The sequence below is a fragment of the Cydia splendana genome, chromosome 6 (genome assembly GCF_910591565.1).
Source record: "Cydia splendana chromosome 6, ilCydSple1.2, whole genome shotgun sequence".
Lineage (NCBI taxonomy): Eukaryota > Metazoa > Arthropoda > Insecta > Lepidoptera > Tortricidae > Cydia > Cydia splendana.
The window spans coordinates 473842-494807 of NC_085965.1; the positions used below are offsets into that span (position 1 = coordinate 473842).

General features: G+C 38.9%; 5 protein-coding genes across 6 annotated transcripts in view; 3 read left to right on the forward strand and 2 right to left on the reverse strand.

The window, feature by feature from the left end:
• LOC134791252 (small ribosomal subunit protein mS33) overlaps positions 1–9109 on the reverse strand; it is a 271224-nt gene extending 262115 nt beyond the window's left edge. Inside the window, exons 1-2 of one of the 2 annotated variants that reach the window (XM_063762233.1) lie at positions 9045–9109; positions 8535–8903 (exon numbers count right to left, since the gene is read on the reverse strand). In XM_063762233.1, the coding sequence (XP_063618303.1) occupies positions 8541–8891 (351 nt within the window). In that variant the 5' untranslated portion in view covers positions 8892–8903; positions 9045–9109 and the 3' untranslated portion in view covers positions 8535–8540. Of the gene's footprint in view, positions 1–8329; positions 8904–9044 lie in introns of those variants that run through there. The other variant, XM_063762232.1, reaches the window with a different exon arrangement.
• Positions 6152–7996, forward strand: LOC134791247 (uncharacterized). Its single transcript, XM_063762229.1, has 3 exons — positions 6152–6447; positions 6930–7116; positions 7765–7996. The coding sequence occupies exons 1-3, from the start codon at positions 6195–6197 to the stop codon at positions 7991–7993; spliced, it is 669 nt and encodes a 222-aa protein (XP_063618299.1). The 5' UTR covers positions 6152–6194; the 3' UTR covers positions 7994–7996.
• Positions 9110–11418: 2309 nt separating the features above from the next.
• LOC134791229 (N-sulphoglucosamine sulphohydrolase) lies at positions 11419–17493 on the reverse strand. The gene is made up of 10 exons (XM_063762206.1): positions 17348–17493; positions 16057–16186; positions 15715–15851; positions 15171–15327; positions 14747–14921; positions 14472–14535; positions 13995–14306; positions 13506–13678; positions 13174–13303; positions 11419–12700 (listed from the first exon to the last, which is right to left on the reverse strand). The coding sequence occupies exons 1-10, from the start codon at positions 17448–17450 to the stop codon at positions 12537–12539; spliced, it is 1545 nt and encodes a 514-aa protein (XP_063618276.1). The 5' UTR covers positions 17451–17493; the 3' UTR covers positions 11419–12536.
• A 30-nt stretch (positions 17494–17523) lies between these two features.
• LOC134791246 (phosphomannomutase) overlaps positions 17524–20966 on the forward strand; it is a 317911-nt gene continuing 314468 nt past the window's right edge. The window contains exon 1 of the mRNA XM_063762228.1: positions 17524–18452. Within this exon, the coding sequence (XP_063618298.1) occupies positions 17642–18391 (750 nt within the window). The 5' untranslated portion in view covers positions 17524–17641 and the 3' untranslated portion in view covers positions 18392–18452. The remainder of the gene's footprint in view (positions 18453–20966) is intronic.
• On the forward strand, positions 19266–20711 carry LOC134791251 (EKC/KEOPS complex subunit Tprkb-like). The gene has a single exon (XM_063762231.1). The coding sequence runs from the start codon at positions 19302–19304 to the stop codon at positions 19839–19841; it is 540 nt and encodes a 179-aa protein (XP_063618301.1). The 5' UTR covers positions 19266–19301; the 3' UTR covers positions 19842–20711.

The following is a 20966-nucleotide window of genomic DNA, read 5'->3' on the forward strand; positions in this document are numbered from 1 at the left end:
AAGGATGCGACATTCGTTGTTTTACTAGTTTTGCATCTTGTGTACAAAATGCACTAAGCGTAGTATTTGCCTCTGTATCGTTGTGTTCTTGTGACGCGAATTTTGACTTTATGTGTATTGGGACATGGTACAAAATCGAAAAACACTGTTATCGGGCATAAGAAAATTAACTATATCTCATCAAACTGCCAACATATTGGCGAAATACAAGTTGATGGTGTATAAGTAACCGTCATAAAATCTCGACGTTAAAAAGTTTGAGAACCACTGTTCTGTCGTTGGTTTTAGCGTAATATAACAGTTTGTATAAAATAAAGCACAAATTTTAACAACAATGTAAATAATATTTCATGTCAGGACATCACTAATAAATAACTTTAGTTTCATAAGAACAGTACCTACAACCTAATTTTATTATAGATATGCTAAAAACAACGATGGGCGTCAAATATGAAAATGTTTTATATAAATATTACAACGGGTCACTCACGTTTCAAAGATTGCTCGACATGTTTCCCCCCATAACGAGTAGCATCAACGGGAGCACTGATCAGTCACTGCTGCTGAATCTTTTGACTCAATAAATACGTGAGTGACCGTTTTAATATATTTAATATGAGTGTGTAACGTCTCACGGAAGCGTTGTTATTAAAATATGAAAATATTGTAGAGACAAGTCTCTTATTACTTACAAAGTGAAATAGTCGCAACATTGTGTCCAAATATAAAGCTAATGCTTGACACGAGTAATACACTCAAAAGCATTTAAAAGCGGATCATTTTGTAAGGAAATTCGTCACAAAGTTTCCCATTTTTATTGCTCTCGAGTGTACTAATTACTTGCGATGTGTTCGTGAAATTATGAAACTTACAGGAGTGTTCAGTGTGTTGTAGGGACTCATAGGTGTGCTACTGGTCATTTATATACAGGGTGTAACAAAAATAGTGCACTAATAGGGGGTCCGTTTAAGGGCAGCAAGTCCTGCATCGTGTTCTGATGAGGAAATAGTAGAAGCAAAAATGTTTTGACACAATTTTTTTTTTTGGGCAGTTCGCCCAAGTTGGTCAATAAAAAAGCCAAAAATTATTATTTTACATTTTCCTAATGAGAATACGATACTGAATATGCCCTTAAACGGATCCCGACTATTTTTGCTAAACCTTGTATACGGATAGGATCTGAAAAGCCCGGCAAATTAAACCATATTCCGATGCCTAATTAGACTAAGAACTATTATAAAACGTGTAGATCATAGTCTAATAAAACATGGTCTTCCATTCCCAGAGTGACACGGGCCTACGTCACAACAACATGGCCGCTATATATAGCGCTATCGCATATTATCATATAGCGCTGTCGCATGATGACGTAGGCCCGTGTCAGTTAGGTGACCTAGAAAAGACGGGAATGGAGTACCAGGCGGAGTATATTATTATACCATGGTGTAGATGTAGAACGGCTGGTTTAAGATATTAGGTGTTTACCAAAATCGGTACAAAATTTAATAATATGACCAGTAGCATGTTGCATATCTGTCTATTGATGGAATGAGAATAGTAAGATAAGTTAAGGCGCGGTCACACTGTTCCGGTCGCTATACGATACTGCCTTACGATACTAGATTCCGTCGGAGCTAACTGCCTGACTGTGGATGTCCCGAAAAAAACTACATAATTATTTCCATAGAATTTTGACGTTGATGATGCTTTGCGATTGCAAAGTCTGTGCAGTAAGCTTGGTTCAACTTAACTACATAAATAAACTTATTAGCCAGTTTTAAAGTGACCGGAACATTGTAGTCGCGTGATCGGGCGGCTGTTTTCTCTAAAGACGATCTCAATACAATATCAGTGGTTTCATAAGAGAGAGCGTCGCCTGACAGATGGTTAGATAGCATAAGTACGTTAGGGAGGCGAGTGCGATTCATTCGAGTACGAGCAGCTGACGACGGTGGACCTTATGTCTTAGCAATAAGGTTTAATATTCAGTTAACAATGTGGACGATGGTATTTATGATGTTGCTAAAGACATTATACGGGTAAATAAAAGTACACATTCAGCCGACGCCTTTCGGCGATACGAAATATTGTTATTTGTAGAATTTCCTAAGTGTGTTCTAAACGTTTGGCAGCTGTGTTATTTGCTTTGAAATTAAAATATATACCAGAAAATAAAGCAAAGAAGAATTTTCTTAAGTTTGTGTCTTTAAAGTGTTTTTTTTTATGAATTCCTCTAGGAAATTTGCAAATACTAAAAAGAACGATTTCAGCTGCTGGTCAGGGTCTTACCCATAAAAAAATCTTTTCTAGATATTTTGTTTATGTTGAATTAGGCTAGCATAATAACGTATAAAAGAATTTCTCTTTATTTACTCTTTGTCATGTATAATACTTAGCTCGTATGAATCGCAGTCGCGTCGGTAGGGTAAGCAGAGCAAGCATGTGTATTGTAAGTTAAGCGTCGACACTCGCCGACACGGCCACGACACGGCCACGACACGGCCACGACACGGCCACGACACCACACACTTTAATATTGCAACTGTCTATACAAAAGAGTACAAAATTAAACTTGTTATAACGTTAAAAAAGTGCCACCGGGTGCATGAGACACGTGGTTATCGTGGAGCTAACGTCACTTTTATCATGTTATCACGTCGATAACCGCGGCCAGCATACACCTACAGGACACAATCCATGCTAAATAAAGAGCGGCTACTTTTTCGGCTCATATTTAACGCACTTTTTTCTACTCTCTAACATTCTACTAAATTTAAACTTCCCTCAAATATAAGTAAGGCCTTGAGATAAGGGTGGCTCGATATAGTGATAATATCTTGAATTGACTGCACAATACATTACTGTACTGTACCTATTAATGGACCAATAACTACGAAAATAAATACGCCTCTTACACAAATATTGAATACCTCTTAGACCTCCTCACCTCTTATACCTTAACCTTACTTATATTTAAGCCAAAGATATGTAAATATAAACACATGTAAACTAGTGCAAATTATTGTGACTGCGAATTTACCAGCTTACGTAGATGGCGCTATTTGGACCCATACGTCTTATGGGTTATCATAACTGGATTAACTAACGTTTAACAACCTAGCTACCGCATAGTGTACCTACGCCGTAGAGCGCCATCTACTTCATCAGCAGTTAAACTTTCTGCCACAATATTTTACACTACTTAATAACTTTACTAAACCGATTTTAGGACAGTTGCAAAATTAATGTCGTTCTCTATACCTACCACGGTAGCGGTTGAGAAAGTAAATGTAAAGTTATTTTCGTAAACGGGTAAGCTTTAAGTCCGAGGCAGGATTCACGTATCGTTGTCCCACTCGCGCGCGGCGGCCGGCAGCCATCCTTGTCGCACCTATATCGCGCGACAAATAACGAGCGAACATTGCATGTCAAAATTTCCGAAAATATCAAATAATTAATTTTAAAGATACCTAATATTTTGTTATGCGTGATTTGGCACAAAAGATCTCAATGATTGACTTTTAAAAACATAGACAAATATTTCGTTTATTATAAACGCCAACGCTAACTTTTAAAATACGCTTACTTTTTACGGATCTTAAATTAAGAATCTAAATAAATGTCTATGCGATCTGATTATTGTCTAAGATCTCTTTTTTAGCTTTGAATCTTTCAGTGACCACTTTTAATTAGAACCCATACACATCAGATTCCTAGTTAAATTCTAATGGTTCATAAAGAAAATGTTTTCGGGACGACGCCGCGCGCGCCATCTGCCCCCCGGCAGCCATTTAATTTTCCAGAGATGTGATAATAGAGTAACTTATGATACAGTTGTATATCGGCGAGTTTTGTACTGTGCTTCGCTTGTAGCGGCGTTGCCAGCTCGCAACCCGTCGCTGGACTCCGGGTGGTTTTTTTTTTTAATTATGGACCTGGTAGATTTAGGCGTTTTTACACTTAAACGCGGCGTAACTAAAGTGCGGTCATGGAGTAGAAAGAAATTTGATCACAGAATTAATTATAATCATTACAATTCAGCATAGCCTTAAATTTGTGATTGACAGATGTTTTTTTATACATTTGATTTTGTACTGTACTGTAATAATCATAAAGTTGCAAAAGTATTATACAATTGGGCGAATATTCGTAAATATCGATTTTATAATTTAGTGCAATGTAGAAAATTAAATGAATTAAAAGTACAGCTATGTCAGTCGCCGCATTAAACGACCAAATGCATTATATGAATTTCTTCCTATTCAATGGCCTCACTTTACGTTAAGATATATTTCTTTAAAGTTTTAATGCACAATTACATCACTAGATCCACGCTACGTGTTTGTGGTATTTTTAGCAATGTCGGTACATTTATTTTCCCTTGTCGCTCGTTTATTTGCGCGAAAGCGACAAGAGAGATAACTTCATATTTTAATAGTTTATCTTGTACTAAAGTAAAATTGTAAATAATGAATAGCTACTAGGAGTCCAGCAGCGGTTTCCTCACGCATCCACATCGCTAGCAGCGGTGCGCCGCCGTCCATCGCAACCGTCCGATAATATTCTTTGGCTATTCACCAAAACTGACCTAGGACTTCTAAAAGCGACATAATTGTAACCTTGGACATAGAGAAATATAGTAAGACAAGAGTGCTCACTCCATACATCAGTTTTGGTACCAAAAAGACTATTATTTTCATAGCGACATCTAGCATTGAGTAGCGGAATTATCAGTACTGCTACTTGACAATAGATGTAGCACCGACCGGAAAGTCTTATGTTGTTGAGCATTAGACATCAGGGATACATACTGCTGTCTTACTCTAAGTCGTAGTTAATACGTTGCGAAGCTGGCGGCGCGCCGGCGATCCTGTTGAAGTATTTTATGCAGCAATTTATTTCCTGACGAAACATTTTGTAATCTAATAAATGATGGCTATTTATTCTGATGTTTTATTTCTGTGACGGCGAATGTTTTTGTACAGTTCGCACACTAATGTGTAAACTGCCTTACGTAACCTACCAAAACGTGACGCCCACGCTAACGTGATTGTCTCGAACTGGCAAATCAAATTTTAGTTGAAAGCATGAACTTGACGTATAATTTTTATAAGCTTTTTAATCTTGACAACTACGCAGGTCTATAAATTTAGGGGTTCTAATTTTTAGGTAGAAAAATTAATACGAGGGTCGCACTGAAAGATTCTGGAATAGAGAAAACTGTCGCATCTAGACAGTCAATCTTTATTTTAATGCATACTTAAACTCAAACTGACCACGCATATAAATTTTCTTTTGAAAGTAATCATTCTGTAATGCACACGGCTCATAATCCCAAAGTCCTTTTTGTATGGCGATTTTGGGGCCTTAGTGGTTTTGTATGAAATTCGTGGAGTAGCCAACGGAATCGAAGTTTTTTTTTACTGTTGTCATATGAATATTTAGGAATGTCGAAATCTGCCGATATGCAACTTTTTTGGCAGTCTTTTTAATTAACAGCACAAATGCGATTTTAATTTTTGACGTCGCTTTGGAATGACATGCTTCTTTAAGATCACTCATGGGATAAAATGAAAGTGACTTTCATATTTAATTTTAACTGCAAACGAGCGTACGATGAACTCTAGTTCAAAAAAAAAACAGAAGCCCATTGTAACTTTTATTTGTTCGCTGAGGGCATATTGAAAACCATTTAAAATATGATCCGAAAAATCACTTGGCCAAAAATTCAAATAATGTTCGACATACAATTTTCAAATTGCCAGTAATTCTTAAATACAAATGACAACCAAATGGAATATACCTACCTTAAAAGTTTTATAAAGAGTTACATTTTTATAAATTATATGCCTCTTTCTATTATGTTATTTCTAAGTGTCCCATTCCAGAAAATTTCAGTGCGACCCTCGTACACAGATGCATGAGTGCTCTTCTCTCGCGGCGAGAACCATAATTTAGCAATGTTTTCCAACACTGAGGGGCTAACAAATCAATACTTTTACAGCTGAGAAAAAGATTACGAAGTTCAAATACCTTCTTTTCATAAACCTCCTTTGTGCAATTTAATTTATTTCTAATGAAATCCCCTACCTACATGTGACACTGACACGTAGTGATTATATGCTCTTTGACACTGACATCAGCTTGTTTGTCAAAAGTACACATACATTTCGCCATACTTTCAATTCAAAATCATGTTGAGGTTATTGTTATTGATGTTATGCGTGAGCCACGCGCGTGGCGAAGGCGACGCCATTCTGGAGCCCCTCCTCCTCGCGGGCGCGATGCCGGCGGCGGTGTGCTCGGGGGAGGAGGGGCAGGGCTGCGCGGGCGCGGTGTGGGCGCGGCGCTGGCTGCTCGCGCGCGCCTCCTGCCTGGCGCAGGCGCGCCTCTACCGCGCGCCCGTGTTGCTGCGACAGGGGCCTGAGCGATGCCGAGCGTTCAATGGTCAGAAGCCTTTATAAGGCAGAAGAACTATATTTCCTACAATGGTTTTGAACTTTATTTTAAAGTGATAGGGTTCAATTTAGAGTAATTTCTGACTTTATGCCCGCTTGGCTAGGTCGTGCTATTTTACTCTATTTAGCGCTTGTGTGCGGCTAATTTAGATGTTATTAGTTTTCTTTCTTTCATTTACGAGTCAGGAAGAAGCGACCAACGGCAGCGATGTTGACTATTGGAACAATCTTGATAATGTTTTGTTGCAGTGGGTAAGATTATAGCAAAGCAAGATAAAACAAACCCGTTCAAATACCTTCCAATTATATTTTACACAAAACGAATCTCCTATTGTTATCGACACAATTAACATCGGTTACTTTTCTACAAATCAAATTTAGGAAAATTTTACAATGGGTACTTAAGTATGCAAAGTACGGTTTAGCACGCGTGTGCGTGTGCGCAATGTTTGTAATGTGTTTATGGTGCAGGTTCCGAACCCCCCGGCCTGCAAGCGCTAGTGAGCTTCATGCACCCCGGCTACTCTCTGCCCGCGCTCGACGACTACGAAGAGCCGACGACGCTCGAACCGCTGGATGCTGCCTTGGTGCTCCTGTCTGCGCCCGCGCCGCCTACGAGGGCGGACAACCATTCGGCCACCATTGCTCTGCTGCCACAGTTAGTACATCAACTGTAAAAATATGTGTGTAGCCAACTTATTTAAAAATATGTCCCATAGTTCTTAATTCGCAGACATAAGAGCTATGGGACATATTTTTGAAATGATTTGTGCACCCATATTTTTACAGTTATCTGTACCACACCTTATTAAGGTCTATAGACGTCGAGACTATAGTCTCTGCCCGTGTTCGACGACGCCCGACCCGCTCGATGCTGCACTAGTGCTGCTGCCGCGCTTGCATCACCTATATACAGAGCCGACAACCATTGACCATTCTACCACTTGCTCTATTACCACATTAAGGTACACCCCAACCCCTACGCATATCTAAAGTCTACCTACATTCTTGGTTTTGGGTCGTCGGGTACGACGACGCGCGACCCGCTCAACGCGGCCATGGTGCTGCTTTCCTCTCCTGCACCACCCACGAGAACTGACAAATGGTTGTCAACATATCTATCATAATAATAGCGTTAGGTCCACTTGCGCGTTCGTGGGTTAGCCAACTAACTCGGAGTTAAGTGCCTACCGTCTTTACAAGTTTACTCCGAGTTGGCCAAACCTGGAACGCGCAACCTACAATACATTGTAGGTTAATTCTGACGAAGTTCCGGATCTTAACATACAAACCAAACCGATTGCAGCCTAAGCTCGTGGCTGCGCTACGTGCCTCTGCAAGTGTCCCCCCCGCGCACGCGCGCCCCGCTGTTCTCCTCCCCGCTGCGCCTGGTGCTCGGCACCGTGGTGGCTCCCTTCACCGGGCTGCTGCTCGCCTTCCTGCTGCTGCTGCGGTGGCCGGAGCAGACCGTTAAGGAAGCGCTGGTGGAATATGAAGTGCTGGATGATGAGGCTGAGGCTGATTTTAAATGTTAATTGATGGGATAATAAAACAAAAACATGTTTAGCATGTTTCGAGTATTTTTTTTCAATTCAGAGTATGAAGATTTAGTTCCCTAGATCCCTTTCAGGTCCAAAATAGACAAAGTTTGTTCAATGCTTTTCATGTCCATAATGCGAAGAAAAACTGTTCACAGTAGTTTGTATAGCAAACATAGCAGCTAACCATTTTAGACCAATTTTTATAAATTCAGACTAGATTTCTACTTACAAGTATAGTAAAAAAACTTTTTGCAGTAGAAGATTTTATTTACAATATAATTATGTATTTCACATCAACCAAACATTGTCTCTGCATTACAAATGCAGCACTGAGACAACTAAATCTGTTCAAAAGTCAGTGAAACAACAGCTCCTCTGATATAATATTCAAATTAACTATTAAACTAGTCAAATCACTAATACACAAATGTCACAATTACTTCTGCCTAAATCTCACAACTGCACCAACATTGAATTGACCAGCCAATGATTGTAGTTCTAGAGGGAGAGCATTTAGGCAGCTAAAGTATCCAACGCTGCACTATTCCGTCTTCTCTTTATCAGCGTACCGGCGCCACACCTTAACTTTCCCCCGCAGCTCCCTTAACCGTTTCATCTCCTCCTTGAAGTCCTGGTGCTCGTCCCGGAACAGCCCGTACTCGCGCAACCGCAGCACCAGCGCGTGCGTCTCCACGTGCCGCGGGTAGTAGTGGATGATCTCCTCGTTGGTGTGGACGGGCTTCGCTGAGAACATCTTTACCACCTTCATGGATTTGGGATTTGTGGGTATAGCCACCTCGCCGAAGATGCGGTTGGACAGGCGCTTCATTCGCTGCGCGTAGTTGCTTGAGTGTTTGATGAGTTGAGCGTATTTTGCGTAATTTGTTGCCATTTTTTGGAAATCCTGTAACCATAAAAGTTACCTTAAAAACCTACTAAGGACATTTGTTTATAAACTGTTGCTTGTGGACGGTATTTATATGTAAATAAATTTATTGCTGAATAGTACTAAGTTATGGATAATTTAAGAAAATAAAGCATATACCTTTTATCACAAAAATAACATAACCTCAATTCTTATATTACGATTTACGATACGAAAACTGAGGCCTTACCGCGAACCACGTTCGACGTGCTGCCCCCCTGTCACACTTACGTACGTATTTACAAGTGCGACAGAGAGGCAACACGTCGAACGTGGTTCGCGGTAGGCCCTCTGACGAAAAGTACGAAAACTGTCACTGTCAAAACTTCATTAAGGCGTTTTGATTATGCACTATTTAGTCAGCGAGCGATAGAAACTTGTATCGTGATAAAATTATGCATAAAATACTTTTCAAAACTGTCAAAAGTTGATAAACTGACAGATGCTTAAAGATTTTCAATGTTTTCATTAATCTTCATTTTTCTTTGTCTTTATCTACAAGTAATAATGAGTTTTATTGCATTCTAGATTGTTATCTTTCGATGTAATTCGTTGATAGTAAATTAAAGCAAATTAATATAAACTCGATAAATAAATTAACAAGTAACAAGGTGTGTACGTGTGTAGAGTATAGTTTCAGTACGCGGTGTTCAGGAATTATCATATGGTAAAATAAAAGAAACGCCTAATATTAACCAAATACTAATCCTGCTTCACGCTGACGCTAACATTGTTCTAGCCAGTTGTAGCTTGCATCCGCGCTGGCCAAGGATTCATTTTCAACTAACTGTTCAATCGCTTATCTGAATGTCTGTGCTGGCGGCGGAGGTCCCGGCGGTCCTCGTGAAACCTGTAAGCTTTTCTAACAAGTCTAATAAAGTTACAACACATTTGTAGACCAGATATTTCATATTTACTGGTGTTTCAGGGGAAAATGTTCGGCGTCTGGTCGGGCAAGCTAAAAATCGCGGTGATTCTTCTGGCGCTCGCGTTGTATGTCTATGTCCTGGTGTATTTGAAGACCATGTATATGAGGAGTAAGCGGCTTGACAGCATTGAGGAGTTGGTAAGATTTTTGGGATATACTCCAACTCTTTAGGCAAAATTAAATGTGGGAGGTTTTGGGGGCGTATCAATATAATATGATAATGTGTAGAATAAGATAATAAGCTATTATGTTATGTTACTAACCATGTATTAATGAATCTTTGTTATTTGTAATAAATGATTATTGATTGATTGATTGAATATAGGTAAATCGAAAGTCGATAAATGAGAAGTCTAATGATAATTCTAACTGCCAGAGAAAGGCAAGCTTTCTTTTATTTAATTTATTCCTGTTTTAGGCCTTGAAGAATGAAAAGCTTATAAAGCACATCCACGGTCTAGATGAGCAGCTAGCAATGAGGGCCAACCGTCTCAACGAGTTCTACGAGGATTACTAGCGCCTGCATAATGATTCAGTGGCCTGATCACCGTTTCATTATCCACTGATATCCAGGGTGTTTTAAAATACTGAGGTAGCTAGCCAATTGAAACATGGTAAATCAAGGACAAGTTACATTCCCACCTACATTATCCAGTAAGTGCAATGGATTTTGTATACCACAATCTAGGTATTATCTGAGACTTACAATGCAATTAGTAATCTCATAAGTATTAGTTATTTAAACTCGTGGGTCGCAAAGCTTCTATATGGGGATCGCAGGGGGAGTATTTGCCATTAGTAATCTCATAAGTATTAGTTATTTAAACTCGTGGGTCGCAAAGCTTCTACATGGGGATCGCAGGAGGAGTATTTCCCGTTTCTCCCCACCCCACTTGACCGCCGCCATAAATGAGGCGGGGGCAGATGGGAATGATTTATATCATCATCATCATAATTTAAGAGAATGGCTCTTGCCGGTGGAGACAACAACCAACCGACCGACAAGAATGATTTATATGAATGCACCTATTCCCATCTGTTCCCCGCAGGCACAAATGAGATTATACCTTACACGAGGTCCCCAAGACTTAACAAAAAGTAGATTTACTTACAAGTATAGTTGATAACATTGGCAAGAATTGAAAAACACATGTTTAAGCTAATTAGCCAATGGACCTAAAGTCTGAAATAATTTTTTTTTTTTTTTTTTTTTTTTTTATTATTTGTGCCATTTGAACAAGAGGAAGCTTTCGTTAAGTATTATATCTGGCTAGACTTATAGAAGTCTAGATATTCCAAAGCACTTTACTGCAAGTATTTTTTGTGTAACTAAATTGTAAGTGTTTTTTGTGTATATGCGCAGCCTCATAATGTAAAAAATTCAGCCAGGTTAGGAAGAATAAAATCATAATTATTTGGTGTCTTATTGGATACCAATTTCATATTTATATAATTTATATACATGTCGTAGGCCGATCGTACGTTCAGGCAGATCGTAATGTTCCTGTGTAATGTTTTGATGATAGTCACATCAAACCAATATATAGGTAGGATAGGTTCGTTAGGTTGCTTCAGATGCCCGAAGGGCAAACTGCCCAGAAATAGGAGCCCCGCGTAGCGGGGCTCCGTCGACTCAGGGAATGAGTCAAAGATTTTCACGTTTCACGATATGCCTAGGAATTTCACGATATGCCTGATCTTACGATCGGCCGCCGACATGCATATAAGCAGAATGAATTTAAACTCTGAGAGAGTAATTTATTTATTTGTTATTTTCTTGTGTTGTTTGTTAAAGTTACCATAGTTTAAGTTTCAGCTATCAGCTATGTGTATTTGTACTTATATACTTTCATTTTGTGAATTATGAATTATATTAAGTACATTAATATTAAAAAGAATATTAACTACGAGTATGACTTGGTTACAAAATAAAAATCTGTTAAATGTTAAAATTTTATTCATATTTGATGTAAACAGTAAATATTATAAAATAAATAAAAGTTATAACATACTTACATTAAATAGTCTTTATTTTTTTAGTTTCAAGTTTCAGACTATTGTTAAAATTAGGTTTAAGAAATTACAGTTTTTTGAGTTTACATACAGATGACACAGATACTGGCAAGATTTTAGTACAGATCAAGTAGTATTAATAATAACATTCACATTCAGACAACATTTATTACATTTTTATCTATGTGATTTTAAGTCTTATTGTAAACATATATTTAAATACAAAGATCATAAAGAGTATTGAGAGATTTGAGTATTATTGTTTGGAAACACTATGTTTTAAACACAAATATTTCATTAATACTAATTGGTATTTTATTTATCTAAATAAATTTTAATCACAAAGAAGACATTGTCTTGATATCGCATCAGATATACAAATGACAATTCTATATTCCAACATTGGATCTTCAGTCAAATAAGGTAATAAGCAATGCAATGGTGTTCCTACCAGAATGACTAGCATGACCACTTCGTCATACATCTTGTCACGCGACAAAGTATCTTCATTTAGCACGTTCGTGATCTATTGATAGATGAAAATAATTATGTTGCGTTAGTTGTAAGTGACATGTTATACTGGCAATTTTGGAGCATTTGCGTAATCTTGTTGACGAATAAGCCTTGCTTTTTGGTACACTTTCGTAGCGTCAGGATGTCGTCAAAACTGCCTAGCGCGGATAGTACTGCATTAACGTGTTGTCCAGACTGCGGCACTGCGCGCTGCCCTCGAGCACGGCGTCGGGCGAGCACAGCCAGGGGTCGCGCGTGGCACGCTGCCAGCTCGACAGGCGCTCGCGGAGAGACGCCTCGATGTGCTCCAGTACTGGCTTACCTGCAACGTCACGATTGATAAAACGTTTCTGCAAAAGTGAACGCAGTCGGTTAAAGACAGACGGAAATACCTACCAATATTATTTTTTCACTCTAGCATAGCTATAGCTCTTGAAAAGAAGGACAGGAATTTAATTCCGAATACGTATATTAGATGTCAATATTATGTATGTACGCGCGTTTTGTATTTTATTTTGAGAACTAATATTATTAAGTTTTTAGGCCTATATAAAATGATGATCTTACGTGATATTGGCTAGACAACTATCATACAGTATACATGCAATACATAGTGGCGATGCGTCAAAAATATTCGCTGGGTAAGCTGGAGTTTATTTGACTCGTTTTTTAGGGATTTCTACAATAAAGTTCTCAGCGGTCTCTAAATTAGCAAGCCGGTGGGATTCGAGTTATATGGACGCTCCGCTAACAACACAAACTTGTAGTAATTCACTAATTAAGAGCCGTATTAACCGTGTAAATTATTAGACTCGGTGGGGTCCGCTCGGATGTCGTAGAGCTCCCACTGTGGGCGGTAGTAGTACTGCTTCAGCGTCTTGTACCACGGCAGCTGCTGCTTGCTGCGCGTGCGGTTCAGGATGTCCTAGAAGAGTAAAGTAAATGGTTTTAACTTATTATAAAAAAATCTTCAAACCGTACTCTGACCAATTGTTACTAATCTAAAATTTATTATAAAATGTAATATCTTATGTTTAATCACCACAGGTATTCAAATTTTGAGGACATCAAACAATTTTTATGGAACTTCATGTAGATCAGTAACATTTTTCACCCCCGTCTCGTACCTGGAAAGTAGGAGACGCGTAGAGATCCTGGTCAATAGGGAACGGCATCCCGTAGTTGAGGTTGTGTATCAGCTTGTAGCGACGCGTGCGCACGGCGCGCATCGGGTAGTACATCGTGATCTCGTGGTGCGTCTGCGACGCGAACACCGCGTCCAAGTCTGACGGCGGCGGCTCTGAGCATATAGAAAACTAAATTAGTATAGGGGTGGTTTATCCGTTTGCGGCTAATTTTAGCCAAAATAAATTAACATACCTACCTAAGTACATCTTCAGCAAAGGATAGCGTTTATTATAAAAGTTGCGCTACTTTGATATTCGGCGTGGCGCTGCCAAAACCTGTCCACTATAAAAGACTCTTGATAGCCTTGTAACTTCTAATTAATCATCACGACGTGTTAAGGGTGTAGAAAATTATATTAGAATGTGGCACTGGTAAACCAGGTAACTGAAGTTCAACATAAACCAACAATCTAAGTATTAATGACTAACCCTTTTTCAAAATTGGCAGTAAACTCTTCGGCGTATCATCCTGCCAAATATCATTGCATTCCTCGTGCTCCAACTGTACTCCGAACCAGTCTAATACAGTCGGCATTATATCCAGCAGGCTGACCAGCGCGTAGGAAGCTTCATTCTTGCGCGCGGCGAGCGGGGATGCCACGAGGAGGGGCTCGCGGAGGCCGGGGTCGTAGAAGTTGGTGCGCCCGGAGGGGAACGGGATGCCGTTGTCAGAGGTGTAGATTATGAGTGTGTCGTCACCGTGACCGGCTGCTGCTAGCTCTTTGAGGATTAAGCCCACGCCTGAAATAGATCGAATACAGTTAAGTTGAACATAGTCCTTTAAATACATGAAAAATGTTGATGCTTTGTGGCCTTTACGCAAACAATCATCTCAGAGCCGATGTTCAAATACATTGTGTAGATCGAGTTACATCGAGTAATAATAATGTAAGGTAAGATTAATACCTTGATCAAGCCTCGACATAGAGGTGTACTGAGCAGCTACATCTCTTCTGGCTGCTTCTGTGTCCTGAAAATGGTTAAACCTATTTAATTTAAACAATATATTTCACAGTACCAATTCTTATCTTACAAAAATTTAGAACTCGGCGCGGTGTAGCTCACCAAATATTACTTTTTGGTACCCAACCTTCAGAATAGCATACTAGACGTCCTGTGAAGCGACTCATAGTAAACGAAGGACTATAACTCATTGCGATGAAAGTACTCAATATGGGTACCTGTATATGGAAGGGCAGTTCAATCTCGTCCCACTGATAGTACCACGGCGTCCAGTCCGCGATGCGACCCATACCAGGCTCGCCGGTCCCGTAGCGCTCGCAAAAGACGCCATACTCCGGCGTGCTGTGCCCGCAGCGGTGCGGGTCGTGGAACCCGATGTAAAGGAAGAATGGTCTGCAAGACAAACAACAGGATGCGATCATCAAAAGTTGGCAGAATAACGCTGCTTAAATGACATACAAAACATCCGTAAGAATCAGACATAAATTATGTATCGATTTATTTTGCTGTATAATTGGCTGACCGCAGACTGTGCTCGACTGGGGAGGAAGGGAGAAACTACCCACATGTATTTTCGACAGAAAAGGAACGATAGTGAGCCGTTTTACTATAGGTATTTGATACTTCTATAAGTTGACTTACTTGTTTTCCTGGTTGGCCAGCTGCAGGAACGCCCTGGTCAGCAGCTTCATGTGCGTGATGTTGCGCCCCACCATGTTCACGTGGTTGTTCTCCTCCGTCTGCTCGAAGTCGAACTTGTATACGTTTTCTGGCCCTACGTGCTTCTTGCCAATTATACCTGAAGAAGATTACAATATGACACAGTTATAATCAATGTAGATAAAATATGCACAGCATATTTATACATGTATGTAGTTGTGTTACCTCAAAATATAATAATTAGGTACGGATTGTGAATAGATATGTTTTTTTTTTTTTTTTAACTAAGAAAAAAATCGCACCCCCTAGTTTAACAGCTGGAATAGATGGCGTTGTATCACATCATAAGTTTTTGTGGTTATTAAATAGTCAAACGTCAATTTAAACAACCAGAGTTTCCGCCTCCAATTTTCTAATATACAGAGCGGGACAGCACCATCTACATCAGCTGTCAAATTTTAAGCACAAATTTGTCTTAGATTTTACACGCTTTACATTACATAAACAAACAGACAGACCAGCTCACCGGTATATACTCCTTGGCGCTTAAGCATATTTGGTAAGCTGGTGACGTTGTCAAAGGAGTTGAAGTGATGCACGCCGTGGTGCAGCCCGTACATGCCATTTTGGTGGCTCGGCTTGCCAGTCAGCAATGCTGCACGGCTGCAATCAATATCAAGAAAATTAAAAATCAGGGTAAAACTAATTTTGTAGCAGCTAATAAGCTAGCTAAGCTGATCAATATTTTTGCTTTACAATTTTGCTGAACAATATTTGTTCGACATTGGTTTTCTCTTCTTCTCTATCTCTAAAGATCTCAAGCAATATCTCTTGTTGCCATAAAAAATTATGACTATTAGTCACTCACCTGGGCGAGCAGCTGCTGACGGAAGTGAAGGCATTGTTGAATATGACACTACGGCGTGCCAACGCGTCGATGTTGGGTGTCTGGCAGATCTTGTTGTTGTATGCGCCCAGCTCGAACCCGCCATCGTCCGCTGAAGTCGCACCATTTATTTTAAACACATTTAGAAAGAAAATTTTGTTTTAACGTAATATTATCTGCCGTCCTCAACATTCTGTTTAGAGTTGGACCAAGACAAGTCTGCAACGATTTTGATAGCAGTTAGCACACGCAGTGCAAGTGTTATTTATACCGTTTATACGTCATAATTTCATAGAAGTTTGAAGTTTAAAATAACACTTGCACTGCGTGTGCTATTAAAATCGTTGCAGACTTATCTTGGTCTAACTCTATCATCTATGAATTATAATATTTATAAACCTCGAAGATGCTAAGATTCTTATTGAGAGTAATATTATTCTCAGGTGCTGTATTTTCCAAAAGTCTGTAAATGTCGCATTATAATTTAAAAAGTAATAAATGGTAAAAATATTTTGGCGTAGGATCACAAAATCTAGATTCTACTCTTTCTGAACCATCTAAAAATCCAATTAGTATAGGTATATATATATATAAGCGTCAAAAAGTGGCAAATGTTTAATAGTACATTGTGCAACATGGGGCGTAAGTTGAATATTGCAAACGAGAGTAAGTTAAATCGCGACGGCTTGCCGGAGCGATTTATAGACTCGAGTTTGCAATATTATTACGCCCCGAGTTACACACAATGTTTTTCATCACACTTGCGATACAAAAATTAAGTATAAAGACAAAGAACTGTTAACTATGGCACTAGAAACTTCATATAACTCCCTAGGGAGAACGCTTTTTCTATAACTCCCGCTAAACCTGCGTGCAATTCCACATTTACTGAGCGAGTGTGATGAAAATACTATTTATCGTGATATACTGCTTTATTGGCAGCATGCTAGCCCTATAGTTTAGCTCGAGGTCGAAGGGCTAAGTTTTGTTTGTGTTTACTTTTTGAATTGAACACAATCGTGGCTATATTAAACTATATACTCAAAAATGTATAATGTTCAGTCATATTTACTTGAAAACAAATTTATTTTTCATTGTTTTGCATTAGCGCAAAAGAAAAAATATTTTATTATTGTTAATATTGTTATTGTGCACTGCAGTGATACGTAAAATGAAACGGAACCGAACTGTCAAAATAAATCTACTGTACCACGGATTCATGTAAAATATTACAAAAATACAAAATGAACAAATAAACGCCGATAAAACTTACCAAGCAGTATAAGAACGTTTCGTTGTTTACTTGATGATAACACGGTTTCTGTGACTGATAGGCACATTAACAACGCGTACGCGACGGCCGACGCGCTGCCCATGTCGCCGCCTGACGTGTGAGACGTGTCGAACTGAAGTGTAGTGTTGGCAACTCGGGACCGCGCCTCCGCCTCGCCGCTCGCCCGCAGTCGGCGACCTGACCTACTTATTGACCGGTTTGTTTTGCCTCCAAAATTTGAAAGAAAACCACCACCACCACTATTTTCATGCGCAAATCTGATCTAAATACGCAATGTCGGGACGAAAAAACGTACTATGCTTGTTCGACGTGGACGGAACGCTCACAAAACCTCGGCAAAGTATATCGGAAGACCTGTTATCATTCCTCCTGGACAAAGTAAAGCCGCACGCGCGCGTGGGGTTGGTGAGTGGCTCAGATTACTCGAAAATCCTGGAGCAGATGAATGGAGAGCGTCATATGTCTCAGTTCGACTATGTGTTTTGCGAAAATGGCCTAATGTACTTTAAAAATGGCGAACTGCAAAGTAAACAAAGCATTTTGAACCATGTTGGTGAGCAAAAGTTGCAGAAACTGATCAATTTTGCATTAGGATACATGTCTAAGATAGAATTGCCAGTTAAAAGAGGTAACTTTGTTGAGTTCCGGACGGGTTTGATTAATTTCTGTCCTGTGGGGCGGTCCTGCAGCCAGCAGGAGCGCGACCAGTTTGCTGCATATGATGCAGAGCACAAGGTCAGGGAGCAATTTGTGCATGCATTGCAGAGAGAATTTGATGATTACAATCTAACATTTGCCATGGGAGGGCAGATAAGCATAGACGTGTATCCTAATGGCTGGGATAAGACCTACTGCCTCAACCATGTGGCGAATGCAGGCTTTGATGAGATCCACTTCTTCGGAGACAAGACTGACCCGGGCGGCAATGACCATGAGATCTACTGCGATGGCAGGACTATTGGGCACAAAGTTACTTCTCCTGAGGATACTAGAGAGCAACTTGCTGCGTGCCTTAGCATTTGATTGTGATTATAATGTAAACATGGGGTAAAAATATGATGTAGAATTCAAGCATATTTATACAGTAAAGGTGCAATTTAATTAAGGTTTTCTCTTTTGTGAAACAAAAAATTAACAATATTATTTTAATTTAAAATATACTTTTTCATAAAGTTTTATTTTATTTTATTGAAATCAAATAATATAATAAACCTACAACCAAAGAGTAGTATTATCCTGCAACCTTCCAAGCGCATAAGGCAAATTACATAAGATGCATTTTGATATGGATATCCACATTATTTTCACATCACTTATTGGAATAACGGCTTTTTCATACCTCCTAGTAGGGATCAAAGTGCCACTTTTTTATTCAGTAGCACAAGGCGCGAAATTCGCTTCGCGCGAAAAACCCTTCGCGCCTACATTTATTAAATTTGCCGCTTTGTTTCTACTGACCTAAATGGCTTGACACACTATATGTGTCGGTATTTTATAGTTGGTCAAACCAATTTGTCAGTCAGTAAGAACCAGGAAACCTATACTGATCCTTTTCTTTTGGGTGCTAGTACTAGTGTAAGATAAAGATAGTATGTACTCTCTGTCTGTGATTGAAATGAGACAGTCCTTTGACAAACTGTACCTGTTACGGTATCTGTCGATATTATCACTCCGTCTGTGACAGGCTTTACACAACTTTACGGACATTTTTTGCCATCAAACATTAGTTTACTCATTTCTGAACGTATCGAAGCTGTCAATTCCTTAGGCCTGTCACTTTGACAGTTATAATATAATTGTCAACTCAATTCCTCATGTTGCTGCTCATTCGAACTATTTATTTTTTCTGTTTTGATCCAAGATACAATAAATATAAACTAAACTATCAAAGAACTAAACTAAACTATTAAACTAGCAAAGATATATCAAGAAAATGCCTTCCGATTCTTATACTTGTGACCTTGATCCAGATACAAATAGTACTCTTAAAATGTATCTTTTCAAGAACGTTGAGAATGTGGAGGAAATCCGGAACAATATTATCAAAGGAGCGTGGAACTGCACTGTGATCAAGCCCAGCTTGATACTGGACCCTTTCCAAGTGGTCGCCGCCGCGAACCGCGCCGCCGTGTCGGCGAAACTTGGCTCCATGGTCACGAGAACAGTCTATGCTGAGATTCTATACAATTTGTCTTTAACCAAGAACATTTCGCAGAGTTTAAGCAAGTTTGGAGTTGAGAAAGACCCAAATATGCTCGTCTGTTTCATCACGTCTGTAGATAAAGATGAGAGCAATGATATCGTACCTTTGATAAAGGGAGAAATATGTCCAATGTCCGAGCTCACACAGTTTACCAATTTGAAAGACTTGAAAAGTGTGTATAAGCTAAATAAGGTGGATTGTAAGAGTAATAACGATTTGTTGGACATTGTTGTGAGTAGGATGGTTACAAAAAACTTTGTGTCACATTAAAACTATCCCAAATATGTTTTTAGTGCAAAGCATTTTTTATGAACTATATCTTAGGGTGGTATTCCACCTGTCCAATATCTTGGTCCAATGTCGTTGCGTCTCACTCTCTCATTAAGCAAAATGTGAGACAAAATACACATTGGACCAATATATTGGACAGATGGAATACCACCCTTAGACTTTAGAATTTTTTATGAAAACATTGTCACATATTGTAGGTAAATACAGATATACAGGATGATTCATGAGACGTGAGCAGGACTAATCCTGCACACTCAGTAACTGATAATTGATCGATCACCGTCGTATTTAGGAGAAACAACAACACTTTTTCCTATTTTTTAACTTATTGGTGTTGGCAAATTTAATTCTCAACAATCATGGTCACCCTACAGGACCTAATTAATAAACATAAATCCTCTTTAACCGTAATGGCATTTTGATTACGAAGAAAATAAACTGTCAAACTGGAGTGAGATACGAGTTTTCAAAAGTAACTAGACCGTGATGACAGTAATGACATTCAATTTGACACTGAATATCGGTAGTTTAGCATTCTAATTTTAGGGTGACCATGCATGTCGTAAAAAAATTAATAAGTTTTTTTTACAACACAACTAGAAAATTAACATTAACCTCACTAATACTGATATGTAACAGTTGCTTATAATTAACGATATGCGCAGTGTTAGTCCTGCTCACGTCTCCTGAATCACCCTGTATAATATGTACAGGAAAGAGGGAATTTTAAAAGAACACAATTTATGTACCATGTTTTATTTCAACAACAACAATTTTAAATTGTATAATGTACAATTAAATTACACAATTTGTAAAAGCCACTAATTAAATCAACTTTACAAATGCATACATATTCATTTGACCGTCAGCGCTTTGTTCCCGCGGGTGCCGGCTCCTACGTCTAGTAAATCAACATAATCTGCTGTATGGCCACAAATTTCATTTATTCAGCATGTTAAAATGTTCTACATTTTGTTCAATCAACTGAATCACAAACAATTGAATTATAATAGATGTGCAAATTTAAACAAGTTTTTTCTTTTAATTTACAATTCATTCTCAGAAAGTGTATAGCACTGTCTCAGCACCACCTAGATAAGATAA